Genomic DNA, 23598 nt, shown 5'->3' on the forward strand with positions numbered 1-23598 from the left:
TTACTGGAAGGTTTTCATGGTTGATTTCCCTACTGCTGCCAAAAAGAACTGTCACAGGCATCTCCTATCCAATCACAGTCAGGGCTGCCTGTGAAAGCAGCTGTGTGATCTACTAATTAAGGTGCAGCCATGTAATGCTTTGTACATGGGCCTGACAACTAACAAGCTGCCTGTCCAATGAATGGCCGCCTCCAAACTGGGACCAAGAGACAGCTGGACCACCCAGTTGCAGAACATTACACTCAGCATGTTCTGCTTCACTTTAATGACTGCTTCACAGCCTGTGCCATCTGGATACTTCCTACCAATACCAGCTCTTCTGAACTGTGTAGGCAGGAACTCTCCTTACAACATATCCTTCGTCTCCCTGGTCTCAACCTTTGCTAATCCCCACTTTCACAAATTACGACTGAAATTGTCGTGTTCATTTAAGGCAATATCTCCCCAGTCTTTGTCCATTTAGCAATAGAAATAGCTAAAACAAATTTTGTTTAATAGGGTAGATAAAAAAACTACTCACCAAGCGGCGGCAGAATGCACGTATAAAAGACTGCTGTCATTGACAAGCTTTCGGAGCCAAAGGAAAATGGGTGAAGGAAAAGGACTGGAGAGGTCTACGAAAGATTTTGGGAAAGTCACCTAGAACTGCAGGTCAGGGGAGACTCGCGTACAGGATGAGAAGGAAAGACAGGTTGTTGGGGACTGCATTGGATGAGATTTGAAAACCTGAAAGCTTAAGTGGGGAAACCACATTAGAAGGCTGTTTGGCACTGATTCTTTGGGAGGAAAGAATTAATTAGAATTCAATAAAATTTTGACATCATTTCATTCATATTTTGAACAATTTTTGTGAATTTTTCTTTTTTTTCTTTTTTTCTTTTTTTTAAAATTTCAGCCAAAAATAACAAAGTTAAGCTCTGATGCCTGCTGAAGGTTGTGAATAAAGTTCTCCAATTTTACATTAATAACTTATTTTCGAAGAATATGAACCTCAATGCAGGTGAAAATTATGAAAAATTAAAATTTTGCAGGCATGGGAACAATTTACTTCAATTTTCACAATTTTTTCTTCTAAATGTGCAAAGAAAAATACCCTTAAAAGCATGATATCTTCTCACAAGTTGGTTCATATACTTCGTAATTTTTTAAAGAATCATACTATCAATTTTCATAATGATCAGTTCTATACTTTTTGAGTTAGACTGCACACAAATGTGAAAAAAGTCATTTAGAGATAAATGCGATTGAAAAATAAATTCTTGGAAACTAGAAATTCAAGGAAGTTACCAATAATGTCTAATGCTTACCAATTAATCTGCGATTTGAGCACCACATAGTAATCTTTCTTCCTCACAGGCTTTGTTTTACGCTTGCAGCAATGCTTTCTGACCTTCCTTTGATTCCAATGAGCTACGTCAATTCTGCCAGCTCACGCACTGGTTATTGATTTGTTTGGCATAATTGAAGCTTTCCGTGCCTATTACAATTCCTGCCTTGTTCATGACCATCAGAAGGGACGAATAAGCCTGCCGCTAAATATGTTGCCAATTCAATGACTTTTAGTCAGGAGTGCAAGTGTTTATGAGCTATTCGCCAAATAGTGGAATTAAAACTTTCATTCACATTTTGTGTGTGGCCACCTGAACATCTCTTCAGTAATTCAGCCCTTGATAAATCTTCACATATTGGAAGAATTTCCTTCTGTACGTCAGGGTGCAATGGAGTAGGGTGCGGTTCACATTCCATTCCAAGGGCTGTTTGTTTCTGCCACTTGCCCAGCTGTCTTCTCCCTCTGGGCAATACTCGTGTTGAGGATTTTCACCCATGGAAATCATATGATAGTATATCCCTTGAGTTTATTTTAAAGGTGGAAGACAGGGTAATATGCAAGACAGAGATTATTACTAAAAAATCTTGCACAAGTTAATAAGAGTGAAAAGCTAAGTGCATTGTATACAACAGAGGTGGGAAGAGGGTGGGGTGGTGAAAATGGATGGGAAAGAAATGAAAGATGTAGGAAACTATTATGGAGTGAAGCGAAGATTAGTTCCATGTCAAACATTCCCTAACATACAGCCTTGGCATCCGAGGCAGATGTATTTGCTCAGATGCAGACTCTTTACAGCAATACACCACCATTCTCACCTCAGCCTTCACTGCAAGTAATTACGCCACCAGCCTAGTTAAAAAGCAAATTTCCCAGGCCATCACATCCAATCCTGGTACTACTGATCCCTCCACAAAACAGCTTCGGAGCACACCATTGGTGACACAGTATTATCCTGGTCTGGAATGCCTTCATCAGCTTCTTTGACAGGACTATGAGTTCCTAAAATCATGCCCTGAAATGAGATCCATTCTCTCTGAAATTTTGCCCACCACACCTAGAATAGCTTTCCATTGCCCTCCCAATCTTTGCAATATTCTTATCAGACCCTATGCTCCTTCTGCACCCAACTCCTTACCCTAAGGCTCTTACCCCTGCGACCATCCCCCTTACAAGACTTGCGCCACCACCTATAATAGCCCTGTAACTGGCAAAACATATACTATCAAAGGGAGAGCCACCTGCAAAACAACACGTCGTACACCAGCTATTATGTAAACACTATTCAGCCTTCTGCATCGGCATTGCTACCACCAAATTATCAATTACAATGAATGGGCGTAGGCAGAGGGTATATACTGGCAACTTGCAATATCCTGCTGCAGAGCATGCTCTATGACATGATGTTCATGACCTCAGCAGCTGTTTCACCACACACGGCACCTGCATTCTTCCCCCCAGACACCAGTTTCTCAGTAGTCTGCAGGTGGGAACTAGCACTACAACATGTCCTTGGTTCTTGCCACCCACCTGGCCTCAATTTGTGTTAATTTCTTCCATCTTAGCCTTTCTTCACTGTATCTACTCTTTGCTTCACTCCATTTTACAAGGTGTTTGTCAATAGGTGGCGACTCTCAAGGCTATGGTCATGGGCATGATTCAGAAAGAAGGAACTTGGTTCCCGTGTGAGCTGAAACCAAGAGACGTTGAACAGCATTTGTATGTTTGTGAACAATTGCTTCAGAGGCAAAAACGGAAGGGTTTTCTGCATAGCATTGTAACCAGGGACAAAAAATGGGTTCATTATGATAACCTCAAATGCAAAAAATCGTGAGGATATCCCAGCCATGCTTCCACATCGACGGCCAAACCGAATTTAACGGCTCCAAGATCATGCTCTGCATTTGTTGGGACCAGCTCAGCGTCATGTACTACAAGATGTTAAAACCAAGTGAAAGAATCACAAGAGCTCGTTATCGAATGCAGTTAATGTATATGAGCAGAGCATTAAAAGACAAAAGGCTGCAATACAGCGAGAGGCACAATAAAGTGACCCCACTTTGAAAAAGAGGTCAAAACATACTTGGAAACGTTAAAATGGGAAGTCCTACCTCACCCGCCATATTCTCCAGACATTGATCCCTCTGACTATCACCTGTTTAGATGAATGGTGTGGCTGACCAACACTTCCGATCTAATGAAGAAGTCACAAATTGGATTGATTCGTGGATTGCTTCAAAAGATGAACAATTTTTTCGATGCGGGATTCATACACTGCCCGAAAGATGGGGGAAAGTAGTGGCCAGCGATGGAAAATAATTTGAATGATACATGCGTAACCACTTTGTTTCATTAAAGCATCAAATGTTGGGGAAAAAATGGCGGAAGCAAAGTTGTACATCTTGTAGTTTTCTACATCTGTCATTGTCTTTCTCATCTATTTTTCCACTGCCCTGTCCCACTCCCGTTACGTACGTACAATGCACTTAGCTTACTCACTCTTATAAACTCATGCACTATGTTTTAGTAGTAATCTCTGTCTTGCAATTACCCTGCCTTCCACCTTTAAGCTCTCAGGTTTTCAAATCACATCTGATGCAGTCCCAAACAATCAGTCTTTCCTTCTCATCCCGTGTGTTAAGTCTCCTCTGACCCACGGACTTTCCCGAATCTACCCCTTTTCCTAGACCTCTCCTGTCCTGTTCCTTCACCCTTCTTCCTTCCCCCTCAACCCTTATGCCTGAAGGAGGAGCCACTGGCTCCGAAAGTGTGCCAATCACAATAGTTTTTAATACGTGTGTTCTGCTGCCACTTGGTGAGTAGATTTTTTGTCTATCTAGTTAAATAATTTTAACAATAATTGATTGTTTTCATTTTTATAAAACAAATATTAAGCTCATCAGTAACTCTACTGGTGTTATCTAGCCAACTTTGATTAGAGTCAAACCTTGATATATCGAATAGGGAAGACAAAATTCATTTGATGTGTTGAAAGTTTAGCATAACAAAGATTCTGAGAAAGAAAAAAAAGTTTACAACCCATGAATTTTTTGTTATTGTAGTGCAATATTTTCACATTTGTGTATGAGGAAACCAAGCTAGATTGTTATGCATCTTGTTCTACTTCTGAAATAGACAAGAATTTTTAAGTTTAAAATAAAATATTTTCACCTTAAAAAAATTAAATTTGGTAAAAGAAAACACAATACATACATAAAAATTTCCAGAAATCATTGGCTTTAAAAGTAATCCGTAATTTTTGCTTGCTTTAAACTTTTGATCATCTGTGAGTTGATTTCATTGTCTGTGATTACTGTCGCTTTGGCCTGGCTGGCCGTCGCTGGCAGTGCTGCTTCGACCTGCCTCTCCCGCTCCCCTCTTCCCCTTTCTCTTCCTCTTCCTCTTCCTCTTCCTCTTCCTCTTCCTCTTCCTCTTCCTCTTCCTCTTCCTCTTCAAGGTTTTTGCTGCCACCTTTTTCATTCACTGTCTTCATGGAGTCAACAGTCTCAGCATCTGTTAATGATGCTGCATAGCAGCATCATTGTCCACATCCATTAAATCTTCAAAACAAACATGATTAGTGTTATAATGAGTGGTGTTCTTGATTATTCCATCATCTAAGGGCAGGAATTTTGATGTGGTGTTAGTGGTAAAAATTGTATGTCCATGCATTTTAACTGCAGGATAGCATTGCATGCACTGCAATTGTCCACAAACAAGACAAGTTTTTGATTTTTATGTCATTTTCATATCAAAATTCTTGAACCATTTGGAAAATACTTTGGAGCCACTCATTCTTTCTCGTTCGCAGTATAGTCCACAGGGAATGACTTACACCCAGAAAAAATTCATAGTTTCTTAGGTTATCCAGTCATAAGTGGCTTGAGTTTTTATTTTCTGGTCATATTTGCTGCCAACAGAGTGGTAACATGATCTTTGTTTAGCTTGCCCCTAATTTTTCTCCTCAGAAAGTCAGTTTTGTTTCGAAGACATTGTAAAAAAGTCAAAGTTCATCTGCTTTAAAAAAGTCATCTGGTTTGTAATTTTGAAGGATCCTCTGCAATTTTATCTTCTGGAGTACACAGTTTTGAAGACAGTCTTAATTTAGCCGTCAAAATGTATGTTTGGCACACGGGTAATATGAATTCATTACATTAACAATGTAGGAAAAGAAGACACATTAAGCTGGTGACAGGTATAATTAAAAGACACTTACATAAATCTTTTGGCCATGGCCTTCATCAGCAAAAGAGAAACAGACACAGCTCATACATGCAAGCAAGCACATGTCAACCATACATGACTGCCACCTGATTGTATATACATAATGAGAATGGGGGATGTGAATAATTTGGCCACTGACTATGCTTACTCCCTACAAGAGAGAAGTCACTGAGATGTACAGGTTGTCCAAAAACTGGCCATGTCATGTAGCGTTGGTAAAGGTTACTCCAGGAAACAGCGAGAAAAAATTTTTGCGGCATCATGCACTGATGTGTGCAGACTTCATTAAGAACATTCCAGTATCACAAGTAGAGCAAACTCAATACCACAAGCAGTATTACATATTACATTCCTCTAAAAATATACTTTTTGGACATCCTGTCAAGATGATAGCTTGTTGTCATAGTTACCCGGTCTCTCTTACCCTCTGTTCCATGTAAGCAAAGAAGTCACATAGTGCAGCTGCATCTCGTATGTGAGCGTTTTGCATTCCACGAATTTCAGCAGAATTTTTGACTGATTTCATGAAAATGATAGGTGATTGCTGAGGCATCCACTTGTTTTCACTGACCTTAAATAATGAGAGAGATTACACAATATATATTAATATCCGAGTAATTATAAATACATATGTAAAACTTTTTAAAACTTGGTCTTTATAAATATACAATTGTTGTAACAATGCTCTGATCCAGATGAATAATTTTAAAAAACAGAAGTGTAAATTTCTGAATTTATAGTTCCAGTAGTTTGGATAAAAACCACTCACCTACAGGGGGAATGTGGGTGGCACACGGCATTTTCAGAGATGATTTAAGTGTTAGTTTTTGAACATTTTTCTACCAGTTTGATCTAAATGTTGTATGACAATACATTAACAACATTTCATCTGTAGGTTTATTGTTTTTGTGATGTTTTTGTCATCTGATTTTTATTGTTGTACTTTTCTAATTTTTTGTGTAGTGCCTTAGAATTACTCATTATAGCACATGTTTGAAAAATAAATGATTTAGTTGATTGCTCATTTTAGTATATCATAACCTATCTTCTTCATTTCTTATTTTTTCAGAATTGCTGTCTCTACAGTTTTAGTGAGAGGTATTCTATTTTATCTGAATTTTACTTTCTTGGTAAATTAATGATAGTAATAGGAGGGAAGAAAAGCTGGTGTATTTTTGTTCTGAAGAAGAGATAAATGTACATCACAGTGATGCTTATTTTCTGTGTTTCTTAAAAACACTTTACTTTTCACTTTGAAAAACACTACTTACTCTTTTTAAAAGATATCATCTCTAAAGGCACTAATGAAAGTGGGAGGCATCAGGAAACTCTATCAGTAATTTTATTTGACAGTGGGTAACTGTAGATGAGATTGCTTCAACATCTGCATTTTCACTTATGTTGTTATGAAGCAGAGCATGCCATAATTTGGGTGAAGATTTAGTGAAGGAACAAATTCCTATTTTTTATTTTCTAATTATTATTTTTGCATAGTGAAAATTATGTGATACACTATATCTCTCACTGTGCAACAATCTGAGGAGAAAGTGTGGCTCATAGGCGTAATACTAATACAAATTTTTCTTTAACTAATTTGAAATTAAGGTATGCAGTAAGCTTACAGAAAATACAATAATTTGAAAATATGAAGACTTTGTGAAACAGAATTCATAAGCTGTTCCATGCAATGCATATGAATAACTTGAAAACTGACTCAAAGATGCATGCACCTTACTAATTCAGCCAGACAGATGCTATCCTTACAGCTGAGTAGATGGCCTGGCTGGCACCTTTGCTGTAGGTACACTCTGTTGGGAGGAGTACAGTGTTCCACTGCTGTGACTCAGTGTGCAGACCAGCCAGGATACTTGAGTAAGGCCGTACACTGCATAACACACAGAAAAGAAAACCTCTTATGAAAAACATATACTACATCGAGGAGAAAGATGGATGGTAAGTATTAAGTCTCAATTACAACATTGTTGCAAGTGGGAAGTTTTTTAATGTTCCATTGTGCACCAGACTTAGATGTGATCCCTCCTCTTTGAAGATAATATCTTATAGTTAACACACGTAAGCATATGTTTCAGACCAGCGCAGGGCCTGCCACTGCTAATGTGAATATTTGGAAACAAAATGAGTCAAGCCATGACATATGTGCAATGTCTTAACCTGCAAGTCATGAAGTTAATGGATATTGACTTAAATATTAATCTGTATTAAGTTTCAATGTGGCAGAAAGGTTCATGACATATGTTGTGCCAACTAATAGAACATTCCATACAGAAATAATTTTTATTCAAAAAATACCTCCACGTGTAATAAACTACATGAGTTAAAGACTGAACCTTGAATAATGTACCAAATATGTCAGTTAGATTACACATATTTTACATTCTTTTAATATGTCATCAATTCATTCATTAACTGCTGTAGGCCTGAGATAAGTTAAACATTAACAAAGAGAGATAGCAGTCATAAACTAAGTTTTTATACTGTATCACTAAATTGCTGTGTACTAATCATGCATAATGATAATCAGTGATGACATTTAGACATTCCTGCTGGATAAAGCCACCTCCAGACTACTTCATGCATTATAGTCTTTAGCTGTACACATCCATGTTACTCCTTCATGTTTTGTAATGTCATTTATTCAGCTGCCATTAGACTGTTACCTCTGTCTTTTCTTATCTCTCTGAATCCAACAAAGAACTACTTTTGATCATCAGTCATCTATTCTCTGAGTTATGAGTACATGTTCGGGTCATCTTCTTGTTTTCATTGCAGTCATCATTACATTTTCCACTCAAGTATGTTTCATGACCCAGTCAGTTGCTTTCTTGTTTCTTGCAGTAAATTGCAACAAACACCTCTCCATTATTTGCTGAGCTGTCACAGCTTCTGAATGGTTTTTACATTTGAAGTCCTTCCCTCAATATGCCATGACTTGAAACAAGCAATTATGTGCTGGGTAACCACTTGTTTCAGATTGACTACAAATTCTACAAAATGGCCTGCCTCAAGATTCATTTCTCATTCCTATACTGTTCAAGATATATATCCATGACCGGTCAGAAACAGTGACCCTGTGTTTATTTCAGGATGTGGAAGCTAAAGAGGGGGTGGGGGAAATGAGCAGATGGCATCGTTGGCCGGGAGGCCCGTATTCAGGGAAGTTCGGCCGCCAAGTGCAAGTCTTATTATAATGATGAGGACAACACAACACCCAGTCCCCGAGCGGAGAAAATCTCCAACCTGGCCGGGAATCAAACCCGGGCCTGCTTGCATGGGAGGTGAGCACGTTACCACCCAGCTAAGAAGGCTGTCGGTGGAAGCTAAACCCATACCCAACAAAGGTACATTTATGAATTAGAAACTTCAACGTGGAACAAGTAAAGAAAGTCCACTAACATAAGGTTTGAGTGTTTGCTATAACAGCAAATAATCACAATTAATATTATTCTACTCATATCATTAATGAAAGCATTAGCTATAAATTTACACAGAGCAAGACTGGGGGCTTATTCCACTCTTTAATTTATTCCTTAGAATATTTGCTGGTACCCGTAGTTCCTAAATCTAGGATTCAGCTATTTTGTGATGGAACTGTTCAATGAAATATTTATTTAAATTTATCTGTGACTTCTTGACTCCCTGCATTCATTGGCCACTTGGTAAAAACTTGGAGCTCAATGTAGGGAGTTCCACTTTGAATATGAGTAATTGTTGCTAAGTCTATGGGAGAATTGTTTCTATATCTGTTGTTGTTGTTGTTGTTGTTGTTGTTGGTAGTGGTGGTGGTATGTGTATCAAAGGTGAAGCCGACTGCTGTTTCACCCAAAGTTGGCATCATATAGTAAAAGTACTGATATGGGAACCCCAAGGTACTTAAAGTGTCTGTTTGATGTTAGGTTACCAATGTACAGAATATTAATATTGCTCAATTTTGTACAGTATGTATTTATTTAGCACTGTTGTATTACCATAGGGAATAATAGCCTTCTTGTCAACAAATCAGCAGACTAAGAGATTCTTCAAAGAGCATAGCCAGTCAAACTAATGTTTTGAATAGTTTACAACTTCAGTTTGTTGGGTACTTAAACATTAAAATTTCCTTATATGAGTGCTTGGTGTATGTTCTTTCAGACATGCTGAAAGAACAGACGCAATGCGGGATCCAAAGATATGGTATGTACAAGGTCTGTTCAGAAAATTCCAGACCTTTGTCCACAAAATTTTTCTACACTTACCTTTTACTTATTGCGTATGGTCTTCTTTGAAATGCTCCCCTCCACAATGCTGTTTCCACTTCTGCAAGTGATTTTGGTAAGCCTCTTTTTGAATCACACGAAATGCTGCCTGCAAATTTTCTTTTAGCTTATCTGTCATTGCAAGTCCTCATCAACAGGTTTTTCAACTTTGGAAATAAAAAAAAGTCTGCTGGGGCCAGGCCTCGAGAGTACGGAGGATGGCGCAACACAGTGATTTCATTTTTTGTGCAATAGTCAAGCATGACTCATGAGCCATGGGATGAACTTGGTGGCAACATCATGCATTCCAAGATGCTATGTCAGGATTTAATGACACAATCCAACTGAAATTTTACATTCTTCTGCAATCTCTCTGACAGACAGTCTTTGGTTGGCATGCACAGTTTTGTTGACTTTCCTGACATGAGCATCTGTGGTAGATATCAAAGGCTTTCCTGAACAAGGGTCATCTTTAACTTCTGTCCGGCTATTTTTAAACTGTGTGAGCCATTTGTAACACCAAGTATGGCTTATTCATTCATCACCGTAGCCTCTGTAAAGCTTTTCTTGAGTTTCATGCAAAGTTTAATGCAGAAGTGTTACTCCTGTAACACTGCCATCTCGAAATTTGTAAACTGTGCAGCATAACGTTCTACTCAATACAGCACTGTAGAATACCCAACTGACATACAACTATGAAACTTCTGGCAGTTACACATTAAACACAGATGTGTACAGGGATGACAACTGCATTTCACTCCAACACACCATTGGCATGAAATTACGAATGTTCCGGAATTTTTTGAACAGACCTCATATTATGTAAATTGAAGGGAAAGGGACAAGAAAGGAAAGGAAAGGGAAGGGAAGGAACTAATGATCCCAGCTGCATCAGGACTTTGTGCAGAATCAGCAGCATGCAAGACTAGGACTCAAACGCAGGATCTTCTACTTACTATACAGTTGTGTTATGCAATGTGCCACCCAGACAGTGTCTGTCGCAAATGTGTGGACTATCTCAACATTCTCCCGGCTGTCTCGCACTTCCACCTAACACAACCTATCCGCAGTCCCCATCCATGTCCTCCAGTCTCACTGATTTTAGATTCCTGCAGGAGGTAGAACACAAACGTGCATCCTCACTGAAGGTTTTGATTCACTGCTCATCGAGGAAAATCATTGACCTCCTGTGGGAGTCTAAAATTAATGACCATAGAGGATATGTACAGGAACTGCAGATAGGTGGCACTAGGTGGAAGTGTTAGTCAGCCAGGGAGCGTGCCAAGATAGCCCACACATTTGTGATAAATACTGTGCCCTGTTTAATGCAAGTGCCTAGTAAGCAAGTGACCCCAGGTTCAATTCCCAGTCCAGCATGCATTATAACACATTGTTGCTGATTCCACACAAAGTCCCGATGCAGCTAATATCTGTAATTCCTTCCTTTTCCCTCCCCCCCCTCAACCCCCCCATCCCCTCCACACACACACACACACACACACACACACACACACACACACACACACACACACACACACACACACACACAAAACCCTTCACCTCAAATTAACATAGAATAAAATTACACTTCGGACACAAGACATTAATGCAAAATCTGTATGGCAATTATTTTTAAATTTATTTCTATTACTGGGAACTGTAAATCACCATCTGAACATTGTTTTTGGAGGTTACTGATTATTAGATATTAGCAGTAGTGCTTCTTTCTACAGATATTAAGGAAGTTTACAATTGGTAAAAAATTCCTTTAAACTGCTGTCTTTACAAAAATGCCATCCAGTACTGCATGGGCACTTCAAAACAATCTGTTAGTACTAAATCCTGGTGAAGAACTCCTTTGTGTTTCCCACATATAATAATTGTTGTTAATAGGGGGAAAATATTTGTGTGTTATGAACTTCACTTTCAGTTTCTGGACATTCAGCATAATATGTTTACTTTGAACATAAATTATTGAGTGACATGCTTGATAATTATATAAACAGTAAATAGATGTGAAAAACAGAATTACAGAGCAGCTCACCTAAAACAGTTTGCACTAAAACACTTTTCAATCTTGAGATGTTCCCTTACTTCATCAGATAAATTTGCAGGATCAATGAAGAGGAGCAACATGTTCTGACTTACAATAACATATGCATGCACTACTGGATAATATGGAATGTCGTGTCCTCGTATGTTGAGCAACCAGGCAACTTCATCAAGAGCCGTCACTACCATAGCATCAGCTCCTGTCAAAGCTAGATGAGATCTCAATCTCGAAACTTTATTTTCCCAAGTTTCTCCTGAAAGAAAAATATTTATTACACTTTGTTATACATCTTGGTAGCTTCGGCAAATTATATTTTCAGAAATACATTACAAAACAATCTGGTTATATCAGTGACCACCCAAAGTAAATATAAACTTTGTTGATCTCTTACTGGGACATATTGTATTTTATAGACATGGAGTACAGATAGCAAAATTGTAAGTTACAACGTATTTATAAACTTAAAATATACAGAGTGGTGCAGAACAGGTATTAGAAAGTTCTTGTGTATTGTTTTTTAATCGTATGCCATTAATGGTTCTCCTTGTAATTTTATTGTATTGTAGCTCTAAAAATTTTCCCTTACAAAATTCAACTGTGCCAACCTTTGAAGGACAGGTATGTGGAACGCCAATATTCTTTTGCTGATGAGACGATTGAGGTCTTTGAAAATGGAATAATTGATACGGGTCTGATCTGGTTTAATGATGAGGCACACTTTCATCTCCATGGTTATGTCAACAAATAGAACTGGTGCCACTGGGATACTAAGAATCCATACTTTCAAACAGGCCACTTCATCCACAAAGAGTTACTGTTTGGTATGTGGTCAGAGCACAATGCATCACCATTTTTTAATAGGGACCTGTCAAAACAGAGTAATACAGACAGGTCCTGGAATACAAATTTGTACTGTCTGCATGCCATCACTGAATGCTCCGAAACTAGCAGTCCAGGTACAATGGGTTACTGCGGTCATTTTTGATTGTCTTCAGGTGATGTTAAGAGATTGCATCATTGGTCTCGGACACCTTGGCATTCACTAGACATGACGTGGAATAGCCCCTTATAGTGGTGATATCAATTCAGGCATTTTACCTAAAGGACAAAGATGCATCTGCAATACACCAGTATCTCTATACTGCAATTTACAGAGAGATTTGTGTAATTGAAAAGGATGTTCTTCAGAAAATAGTCATGAAATTAAGTTCAAGGCCCTACTTTTATGAAATTTCATCTTCTAAGGAATTCTTTTAATTTTATTTATTATAATGTTAACACATAGACAATGAAGAGCCAAAGAAACTGGTACACATGCCTAACATCTTGTAGGGCCCCCACGAGCACATAGAAGTGTCGCAAAATGACGTGGCATGGACTCGACTAATGTCTGAAGTAGTTCTGGAGGGAACTGACACCATGAATCCTGCAGGGCTGTCCCCAAATCCATAAAAGTACGAGGGGGTGGAGATCTCTTCTGAACAGCATGTTGCAAGACATCCCAGATATTCTCAATAATGTTCATGTCTGGGAAGTTTGGTGCCCAGCAGAAGTGTTTAAACTCCAAAGAGTGTTTCTGGAGGCACTCTGTAGCAATTCTGGATGCATTGGGTGTTGCATTATTCTGCTGGAATTGCCCAACTCTGTTGGAATGTACAATGGACATGAATGGATACAGGTGATTAGACAGGATGCTTATGTACATGACACCTGTGAGAGTCATAACTAGACTTATCAGTGGTCCCATATTACTCCAACTGCACACGCCCCATACCACTACAGAGCTTCCACCAGCTTGAAAAGTCCCCTGCTGACATACAGGATCCATGGATTCATGAGGCTGTCTCACACCTGTACACATCCATCTGCTTGATACAATTTGAAATGAGACTCATCCAACTAGGCAACATGTTTCCCGTCATCAACAGTCCAATGTTGGTGTTGATGAGCCCAGGCGAGGCCTGAAGCTTTGTGTTGTGTAGTCATCAAGGGTACATTAGTGAGCCTTCAGCTCTAAAATCCTATATTGATGATGTTACGTTGAATGGTTTGCACACTGATACTTGTTGATGGCCCAGCATTGAAATTTGTAGCAATTTCGAATGATTCTCTTGAGGCATTCTTGGCCCCATTCTTGCAGGATCTTTTTCCGACTGCAGTGATGTCAGAAATTTGATGTTTTATCATATTCCTGATATTCACAGTACACTCACGAAATGGTCATACAGGAAAATTCTCACTTCATTGCTACCTCAGTTATGCTGAATCCCATCGCTCATGTACCGACTATAACACCACATTCAAACTCAAAATCTTGATAACCTGTCATTGTAGCAGCAGTAATCAATCTAACAACTGTGCCAGACAATTGTTGTCTTATATTGGCTTTGCTGACTGCAGTGCCATATTCTGCCTGTTTACATACCTCTTAATTTGAATATGCATGCCTATACCAGTTTCTTTGTCACTTCAGTGTAGTTATATGAAGATAAAAAAGTGTGCAGAAATCCTGCACACTACTTTATATGTCTAATTATCCTATGGCACAATACATGTACATCTGCTTTTGCCCCTACGTGTGTACTGGTCCAGCCACATTAAAGTCTATGGTGGATGATATACGTAAGAAGGCACATTAGTTGTAGTAGAAAATCCTAGTTAAAGAAACCACCATTTCTGCTAAAACTTTTCTTTATTAATTCTTATAAATGCAGCCTAGCAATTTCATTTTCATGTGTCTCTATTGGAATGTGCAAGCAAAACAAAAATCATATTTATTAATATCTAAGCATCACAGTTCCAGTTATCCTAGTCTACCAGTGTTTCATTTATTTATTGTGGTATGTATTCCATAGATCAATTTTTGCATTGTAATGCATGAATTTTTTTGTCCATGCCATTAAGCACCATAAACAAAGATTAAGAGTACAAATCATAAAATAATAACAAAATATACAATCAATAAGTTCCAATTACACTCACAAAAAGATGTTAAGATGCAGTTATCAGATATTATCTAATCAGTTATTTACAAAGTAAAAAAGACCATTATCTTGAAGTACAGAATGAAAATTAATGTAATTACAGCAGCAAGATACAGCAAAGCAGGGATACACAGAAACAAATCCGAAATAATCTTATCTATCTCCACTAAAGAATTCATATTGAGAATAGAAACATTTTTTGGGTAAGAACTCCTTTAGCTTATTTTTATTACCTCTTAGACACTTAATATTAGTTGGAAGCATGTTGAAGATTTTAGTGCTTGTGAATTTTAAATCTTTTTGCACCAAACACAAATTTATCAGGTGACAGTGTATGTCACTTCTACTTCTTGTGTTATGATGATGGTATGACTCATTTGTTTTAATATAAATCTGTAATTGAAGTAATTCTCAGACCATGTGATAGTGAAAATGTTTATTCATAAACAGATCTAGCTCACTGGATACCATCAGTTTCAACTTTCCCCAGTAAACACTTTACTTTCTCCAAAAATTCATTAACTTAGAAATTATTCATGAGACCACAGCTAAAACAATTTCAGGACATGAGGCTTCAGTTCTTTGTGCAGCACTGAGGACTTACAATAACTTCACCATGTTCGTAGGCTTACTGTTATACAAGGCAGTTTCCTTAACCAGGATTTCTTATGTCAATTACAGCTAACTGAAGCAGCAACATAAATGAACAAATTTTTAAGCCAGTTGAGTATCAGTTTATGAACATGCCAATTCTATTTGAAATTAATTTAACATGATTTGTGGAATAAAATTCAATTAAATACCTGCATATTCCACAGGAAGAACATGTGCTGGATATTTCTTAAACATCATCCTCTCAGTCCATATTTTATCTATTAAATTTTCTCGAATTTCCACCAACGTCACATTAATACTTGCTGTAAGATGGAAATTACCATAAATATTTCATCATCAAATGAAGTACATTTTATGCATACAGAAATATTAAGTAGTGTGGAATACTCAACGCAAAGTGAAACATATTAAAACAAGTTCTTCAGATGAACAGTCAACATGATGAAGTCCTGCCAGAGCACTGTCAAGATTTCCCCAATGCTCACCTTGACGAAGAAGGAGAGAATATTACAAAAATGAAATCAAACAAAAGTTCAATATGAAGCCCTTGGGTTAAATCATCAATATTTAGGAGCCCAGTCATTTAGAATGTGCTTTATTACTCACAAATGTAACTCCTGATTTGACTGTTCGAGATATAAGTTCCTTTTCATCTAAGTTTCTAACTATTTATCACTTAAGGTACATCATCTGTCAAATGTATCACAGCATTTTAACAAAAAGGACAAATAAAGATCAAATAACTGAAATGACTGTGGTAAGTGCTCTGCAGAGACAGGAAAATGAAGGAAAAGAAAATACTTGATGTGATATCAATAAATGTAAGACACTGATTAATTGTAGGAAGTTAATGTAATCTCTGAATGAAAACTTTATTTACTTACATTATAGTGAAAAGTTTACTACTTTAATAACAACATAATAAAGATGCTGAGAACAACAAGGTCCAGAAGCACAGCATTGCTGATTTTGAGATAGTAGCATCTGTCGATCTTAAAGTGAACCATCTTTATCAGTGGTGTGCCCCTGTGCTGCATATATGAACATTTGCAAAAAGATGTGTCTCCCATTGCTCTGATATTCACTTACGTATGGGTGCAAAGCACAAATTTTTATTGCTGTAGGAATGCTCACTGGCTACACTGATGCCTCTTCATAAAAAGCTGGAAGCTCTTGCAGTAATGTCCCACTGTAACCTCATGTTCCATGGTTTCAGCATTCCAGTCTGTAAAATGGATATACCGAGCGAGGTGGCGCAGTGGTTAGCACACTGGACTCACATTTGGGAGGACGACGGTTCAATCCCGCGTCTGGCCATCCTGATTTAGGTTTTCCGTGATTTCCCTAAATCGTTTCAGGCAAATTCCGGGATGGTTCCTTTGAAAGGGCATGGCCGATATCCTTCTCCATCCTTCCCTAACCCGAGCTTGCGCTCCGTCTCTAAAGACCTCATTGTCGATGGGACGTTAAACACTAACCTCCCCCTCCTCCTCCTCCTGTAAAATAGATACTGAGGATTTCAGAGTGTTACCAACCTCAGTACCAAACTAAAAACTGATGTTCAAGGCAACAATGTACATTTCAAAAATGAAGTTTGTAAAATGTTCTCATGAATCATGAATCATGATTTCAAGTAATATATTCTCCTTTGGAGTTGTGAGAGGCACCATTCTCTCCATGTCATTTTGAGGGAGACCACAAGTTGTTATTTCCCCACAGTTTGTAGATACCTCGAGAATCTATGGCCCAAATACATAGGTGGAAGGTAAATATCAGCCTTCAAGCACAAAGAACAAAAGTACTAGATCAAGCTCAAAACACATACACTTAACAAAACTATTAGATTTCATGGCTGAGGAGAACACACAGTTTAATCTGAACATCAGGCCAGAGAATGTTCTTAATAAACATAATGATAACGCATATTAAGGTGTGTTGGGATAGGTCATAATATTGTGTGTGTGTGTGTGTGTGTGTGTGTGTGTGTGTGTGGTACATTTAGTTTCTGGCTTTTTTTTTTTTTTTTTTTTTTTGTATGTTCTGGTTATAGTTTCACATTAATACAAAGTAAACAGCAGTCAAAAAGATGGTCATTACTGACAGACCTGTAGTCCGAGGACCTAACAAGTTTGTGATCATAGACAGAAATAAAGAAATTTATTCTACAAAAAGACGCCATTGTCAATAATCTGGATATCAAAATTTTGTAGGTTAACATTAATTAATAACAATAATCCTAAATAAATAAAGTGGGTACATTTTTATAGGAAATATAGGATGGTGAGATTTGGGGGGAAAAAAAACCAAAAAAAGTCATACCAAACTGGCAATTTGTCTGTAAGTTTTATTTTCATAAACATATATTTTTCTCAAATCTTTGTGTCTGTGCTTTGGGCCGTTATGATTCTCAGTGCCTCACTTCTTCATAACAGTAACAATTGTTATCAGCAAGATGCAACATCTAGCATGGCTTTCAAAAAACGACGATCTACAATAACGGCATTAGCAACTTTTTTTTATGAACTACTGAACAGGCTGGATGAAGGAAACAGAGTTACAGGGACTTTCCTAAATCTATCTAAAGCATTCAGCTCTGTGAATCATGCAGTACTGTTATCCAAGTTAGAAAATTACGGGATAAGAGGAGTGGCTCTAAAATTACTAAGTTCTTATCTCTGTGAGAGAAGACAGTGCACAAAACTAAATTATAAGAATGAAAGTAAGATTCAAACAGTAAAGTTCGCATACAGAACTCTCAATTGTGGAGTTCCCCAAGGAACTATACTTGGACCATTCTTGTTTATAGTATATATTAATGATATAATATGGCCACAAAACTCCAAACTAGTGAACTATGCTGATGATACATCTTTTATTAGCTGGAGCTGTACAGAGTGGGCAGCATTCCAAAGCAACAAAGAGAACTTTGAAATGATCACAGAATATCTAACAGTGAATGAGCTTACACTGGATAAGGACAAGACTGTAGTAATCAAGTTCTTGCTACATTTTAATAATACTCATACTCAATCACTTCCTACAGTTGAAACATTTGACAATCATAAGTTTTTAGGTATATTGATTGATGAACATCTCACATGGAAAGAGCATATCAACTCCACCTGTAAAAAGGTTTCTAGTAATATTTACTTACTTAAACGTCTTGCAAATATAGTAGCTCCCCTTGCCCTTAAACAAGTGTATTATGGGTTATTACACTCACATCTGCAATATGGGATCGAGGTCAGGGGTGGGGCACCCACTGTCTATATGGGTTGCATTTTCAGGCTTCAAAAGAGAGCAGTTAGGATAATTGCTAATATAAGCAAATGCCAATCCTGTAGGGACTGTTTCAAAAATTATAAATTACTGACTGTTTACTCATTGTATGTATTTAAGACAATAATGTTTGTAAAGAGAACGAGGAAAATAGTGTAAAGAACAGTGACACACATAATTACAATACTCAAGCCAAAGAGACTATCATAGGATACGGACTAACAAGAAAGCTACAGACCACAGTCCATATGTAACTGAGAGACAATTCTATAATAAGTTGCCAAAAATATAAAGGAACTCCAAGACAATCTTTTCAAGGGCAAGTTGAAAAATATGTTAATAGGAAGGTGTTTATACTCATTAAAGGAATTCTGAGCTGCAGCACTGTTAGTTTATTCTTTTACATACTGCAGTATATTAGTGGTGGTATTGTTATAATTGGCTAATTGATGTATATAATCATTATATGTATGGAGTGATATATAATGTGCTAACGTGTTTATAACATTATTGCATGGAATGATACACAATGTGCTACTTGATGTACATATTCATTCTTGGAATGACATGATATTGATATAATTGTACAAGAAATGACAATGTCCAGGACTGTAAAGTTAACATTGACAAATAAACATTATTATTATTATTTCTTTCTTATCTCAGACGTTATGTCTGATCAGAAGTAGAAAGTGACGTGGACCTTGATCTCCTTTTAACTATATGGTATATGTTATATTGCATTTAGGAACTTTCAGGTAATTGAACATGTATCAATAATTACAGATTTCTGTAGTTGTATATATAAGTTTGGATGTAGCTGTATTGCATTGATGTACTGGTGGATATTGTGTGGTATGACTCCTGTAGTTGATAGTATAATTGGTATAATGTCAACTTTATCCTGATGCCACATATCCTTGACTTCCTCAGCCAGTTGGATGTATTTTTCAATTTTTTCTCCTGTTTTCTTTTGTATATTTGTTGTATTGGTTATGGATATTTCGATTAGTTGTGTTAATTTCTTCTTTTTATTGGTGAGTACGATGTCAGGTTTGTTACGTGGTGTTGTTTTATCTTTTATAATGGTTGTGTTCCAGTATAATTTGTATTCATCATTCTCCAGTACATTTTTGGTGCATACTTGTATGTGGGAACGTGTTGTTTTATTGCTTGTAAGGCAAGCTGTTGATGTATTATTTTTGCTAAATTGTCATATCTTCTGGGGTATTCTGTATTTGCTGGTATTGTACATCTGCTTGTGATGTGATCTACTGTTTCTATTTGTTGTTTGCAAAGTCTGCATTTATCTGTTGTGGTATTGGGATCTTTAATAATATGCTTGCTGTAATATCTGGTGTTTGTTGTTTGATCCTGTATTGCAATCATGAATCCTTCTGTCTCACTGTATATATTGCCTTTTCTTAGCCATGTGTTGGATGCGTCTCGGTCGATGTGTGGCTGTGTTAGATGATACGGGTGCTTGCCATGTAGTGTTTTCTTTTTCCAATTTAGTTTCTTCGTATCTGTTGATGGTATGTGATCTAAAGGGTTGTAGAAGTGGTTATGAAATTGCAGTAGTGTAGCCGATGTATTTATATGAGTGATTGCTTTGTGTATTTTGCTAGTTTCTGCTCGTTCTAGAAAGAATTTTCTTAAATTGTCTACCTGTCCATAATGTAGGTTTTTTATGTCGATAAATCCCCTTCCTCCTTCCTTTCTGCTTAATGTGAATCTTTCTGTTGCTGAATGTATGTGATGTATTCTATATTTGTGGCATTGTGATCATGTAAGTGTATTGAGTGCTTGTAGGTCTGTGTTACTCCATTTCACTACTCCAAATGAGTAGGTCAATATTGGTATAGCATAAGTATTTATAGCTTTTGTTTTGTTTCTTGCTGTCAATTCTGTTTTCAGTATTTTTGTTAGTCTTTGTCTATATTTTTCTTTTAGTTCTTTAATATTTGTAATATCTATTCCTATTTTTTGTCTGTATCCTAGATATTTATAGGCATCTGTTTTTTCCATCGCTTCTATGCAGTCGCTGTGGTTATCCAATATGTAATCTTATTGTTTAGTGTGTTTTCCATCGATTATGCTATTTTTCTTACATTTGTCTGTTCCAAAAGCCATATTTATATCATTGCTGAATACTTCTGTTATCTTTAGTAATTGGTTGAGTTGTTGATTTGTTGCTGCCAGTAGTTTTAGATCATCCATGTATAGCAAATGTGTGATTTTGTGTGGGTATGTTCCAGTAATATTGTATCCATAATTTGTATTATTTAGCATGTTGGATAGTAGGTTCAGAGCAAGGCAGAACCAGAAAGGACTTAATGAGTCTCCTTGGTATATTCCACGCTTAATCTGTATTGGCTGTGATGTGATATTATTTGAATTTGTTTGGATATTAAGTGTGGTTTTCCAATTTTTCATTACTATGTTTAGGAACTGTATCAATTTAGGCTCTACTTTGTATATTTCCAATATTTGTAGTAACCATGAATGGGGTATACTATCAAAAGCTTTTCGGTAATCAATGTATGCGTAGTGTAGCGACCTTTGTTTAGTTTTAGCTTGATATGTCGCCTCTGAATCTATAATCAGTTGCTCTTTACATCCTCTTGCTCCTTTGCAACAGCCTTTTTGTTCTTCATTTATAATTTTGTTCTGTGTTGTATGTGTCATTAATTTCTGTGTAATGACTGAAGTTAATATTTTGTATATTGTTGGTAGGCATGTTATGGGCTGGTATTTACCTGGGTTTGCTGTGTCTGCTTGATCTTTAGGTTTCATATAAGTTATTCCATGTGTAAGTGTATCAGGGAATGTGTTTGGGTCTGCAATGTAACTGTTGAATAATTTAGTTAGGTGTGAATGTGTTGAGGTGAACTTCTTTAGCCAGAAGTTTGCTATTTTATCTTTTCCAGGGGCTTTCCAATTGTGAGTAGAATTAATTGCTTTGGTGACTTCATGTTGCAAAATTATCACTTCAGGCATTTGTGGTATCATCTTGTATGTGTCTGTTTCTGCTTCTATCCACCATGCATGCCTGTTATGTTGTACCGGGTTTGACCATATGTTGCTCCAGAAATGTGCCATGTCTGTTATGTTTGGTGGATTGTTTATTTTAATGTGTGTGTTATCTATTGTCTGATAAAATTTCTTTTGGTTTGTGTTGAATGTTTGGTTTTGTTTTCTTCTATTTTCACTTTTTTTGTATCTTCTAAGTTGTTTGGCCAATGCTTGTAATTTCTGCTTCTTTTCATCTAATTGCTCTATCGCTTCTTGTTGTGAGATTTTACCTAACCTTTTTCATTTTTTTTCTGACATTTGATGTCTTATAAATTGTGTTAGCTGTTCAATGTCTTTTCTCAGTTTTTCTATTCTGATCTGTAGCCTGTGTTGCCATGTTGGTTTTGTGGGTTTCTTCTGTGTGTTGGTTGGTTCTGATTTCTGCCTAGTGTGTATATTTAGTGTAGTGAGTGTTCCTATATAAACCATTAGTTGTAACTCTTCCATAGTTGTGTTTTCATTTATTTTGTTGTGTATGATTGTGTTGATAGTTTTTATTGTTGTTTCGGTTTGTGGGTTATTTGGCGGTCTATGCAAGAATGGTCTAATGTCTGTATTTGTGTCTTTGTATTCTATATATGTCAGCTGAAATTTTTCTTCTATATCTAACATGTGTCTCACTTTGTGTTCTATTTGTACTTGTTCTGGTGGCAGTCTTAAGATTTCGTTTTCCTCTGATTGTTTAATTGATGTGTGTTGTTCTTTGTTTGTTTGCTCTGGGATGTTTGAGTCCATTACTGTATTTTCTTCTTCTTCTGATTGCACATTATTTTGTTCCAGTATTTGTTGTACTTGTTGTTTGATGTTTTCTAATTCTGACTGGGGTATCCTGTTATTTTTGATAATTACACGGATCTGATCAGCTAGTTGTTGTTCTGTTAAAAATTTTAATTCTGGGTATCTGGTAAAAAATGTTGTGTATACTTGTGATCTGTATCCAGTTGTGTTAGTTCCTAGGTTTGTTGCTTGGTAATAACAGAACATGAGGTGTCGATTAACTTCATCTGACCATCTCATCCTCTGTCTTTGTTTTCCTTCTAGGGTGGTTGCAGGAAGCATATCCTGCAAAACACCTCTTTTTGGATTAAAATCATTTTCCAGTTGGCTAGCAGTGTTGTTACCATTGTGGGCGGGCATAGGGTTCAAGTGTCGTCCCCGACCATGACGGCGCTTGTCCGACGCTTCTTTAGTTGTGTCCTGAACCAACGAATCACACTAAAAGGGGGGTTAGCCCTATTAGTGGATTGTTCTTTTCGTCGCCTTTTACGACTGGCAGAACATACCGGAGGCCTATTCTATTCCCGGGCCTCCACGGATATTATTATTATTATTATTATTATTATTATTATTATTATTATCTACATCTACATGGTTACTCTGCAATTAACACTTAAGTGCCTGGCAGAGGCTTCATCGAACCATTTTCATACTACACCTCTACCATTCCACTCTCGAATTGCGCATGGGAAAAAGGAACACCTAAATCTTTCTGTTCGAGCTCTGATTTCTCTTATTTTATTATGATGATCATTTCTCCCTATGTAGAAGGGTGTCAACAAAATACTTATGCATTTGGAAGAGAAAGTTGATGATTGAAATTTCATAAATAGATTTCGCCACAAAGAAAACCGCCATTGTTTCAGTGACTGCCACCCCAACTCGCATATCATATCAGTGACACTCTCACCCCCATTGCGCAGTAACACAAAACGAGCTGCCCTTCTTTGCACTTTTTCGATGTTCTCCATCAATCCTACCTGGTAAGGATCCCATACCATGCAGCAATAT

At 37.2% G+C, this 23598-nt stretch overlaps 1 protein-coding gene across 2 annotated transcripts in view; it reads right to left on the reverse strand.

Annotated features, from left to right (window-relative positions):
* LOC126281933 (xaa-Pro aminopeptidase 1-like) overlaps positions 1-23598 on the reverse strand; it is a 322109-nt gene that overhangs the window by 16496 nt on the left and 282015 nt on the right. For both annotated transcript variants that reach the window (XR_007551312.1, XM_049981279.1), the window contains exons 5-8: positions 15645-15758; positions 11849-12110; positions 7316-7436; positions 5976-6122 (exon numbers count right to left, since the gene is read on the reverse strand). Coding sequence is in view for 1 of the 2 variants with exons in the window: in XM_049981279.1 (XP_049837236.1) it covers positions 5976-6122; positions 7316-7436; positions 11849-12110; positions 15645-15758 (644 nt within the window). In the remaining variant the exon portion in view is untranslated. The remainder of the gene's footprint in view (positions 1-5975; positions 6123-7315; positions 7437-11848; positions 12111-15644; positions 15759-23598) is intronic.

Source organism: Schistocerca gregaria, chromosome 1 (assembly GCF_023897955.1).
Source record: "Schistocerca gregaria isolate iqSchGreg1 chromosome 1, iqSchGreg1.2, whole genome shotgun sequence".
In the NCBI taxonomy this organism is placed as follows: Eukaryota; Metazoa; Arthropoda; class Insecta; order Orthoptera; family Acrididae; genus Schistocerca; species Schistocerca gregaria.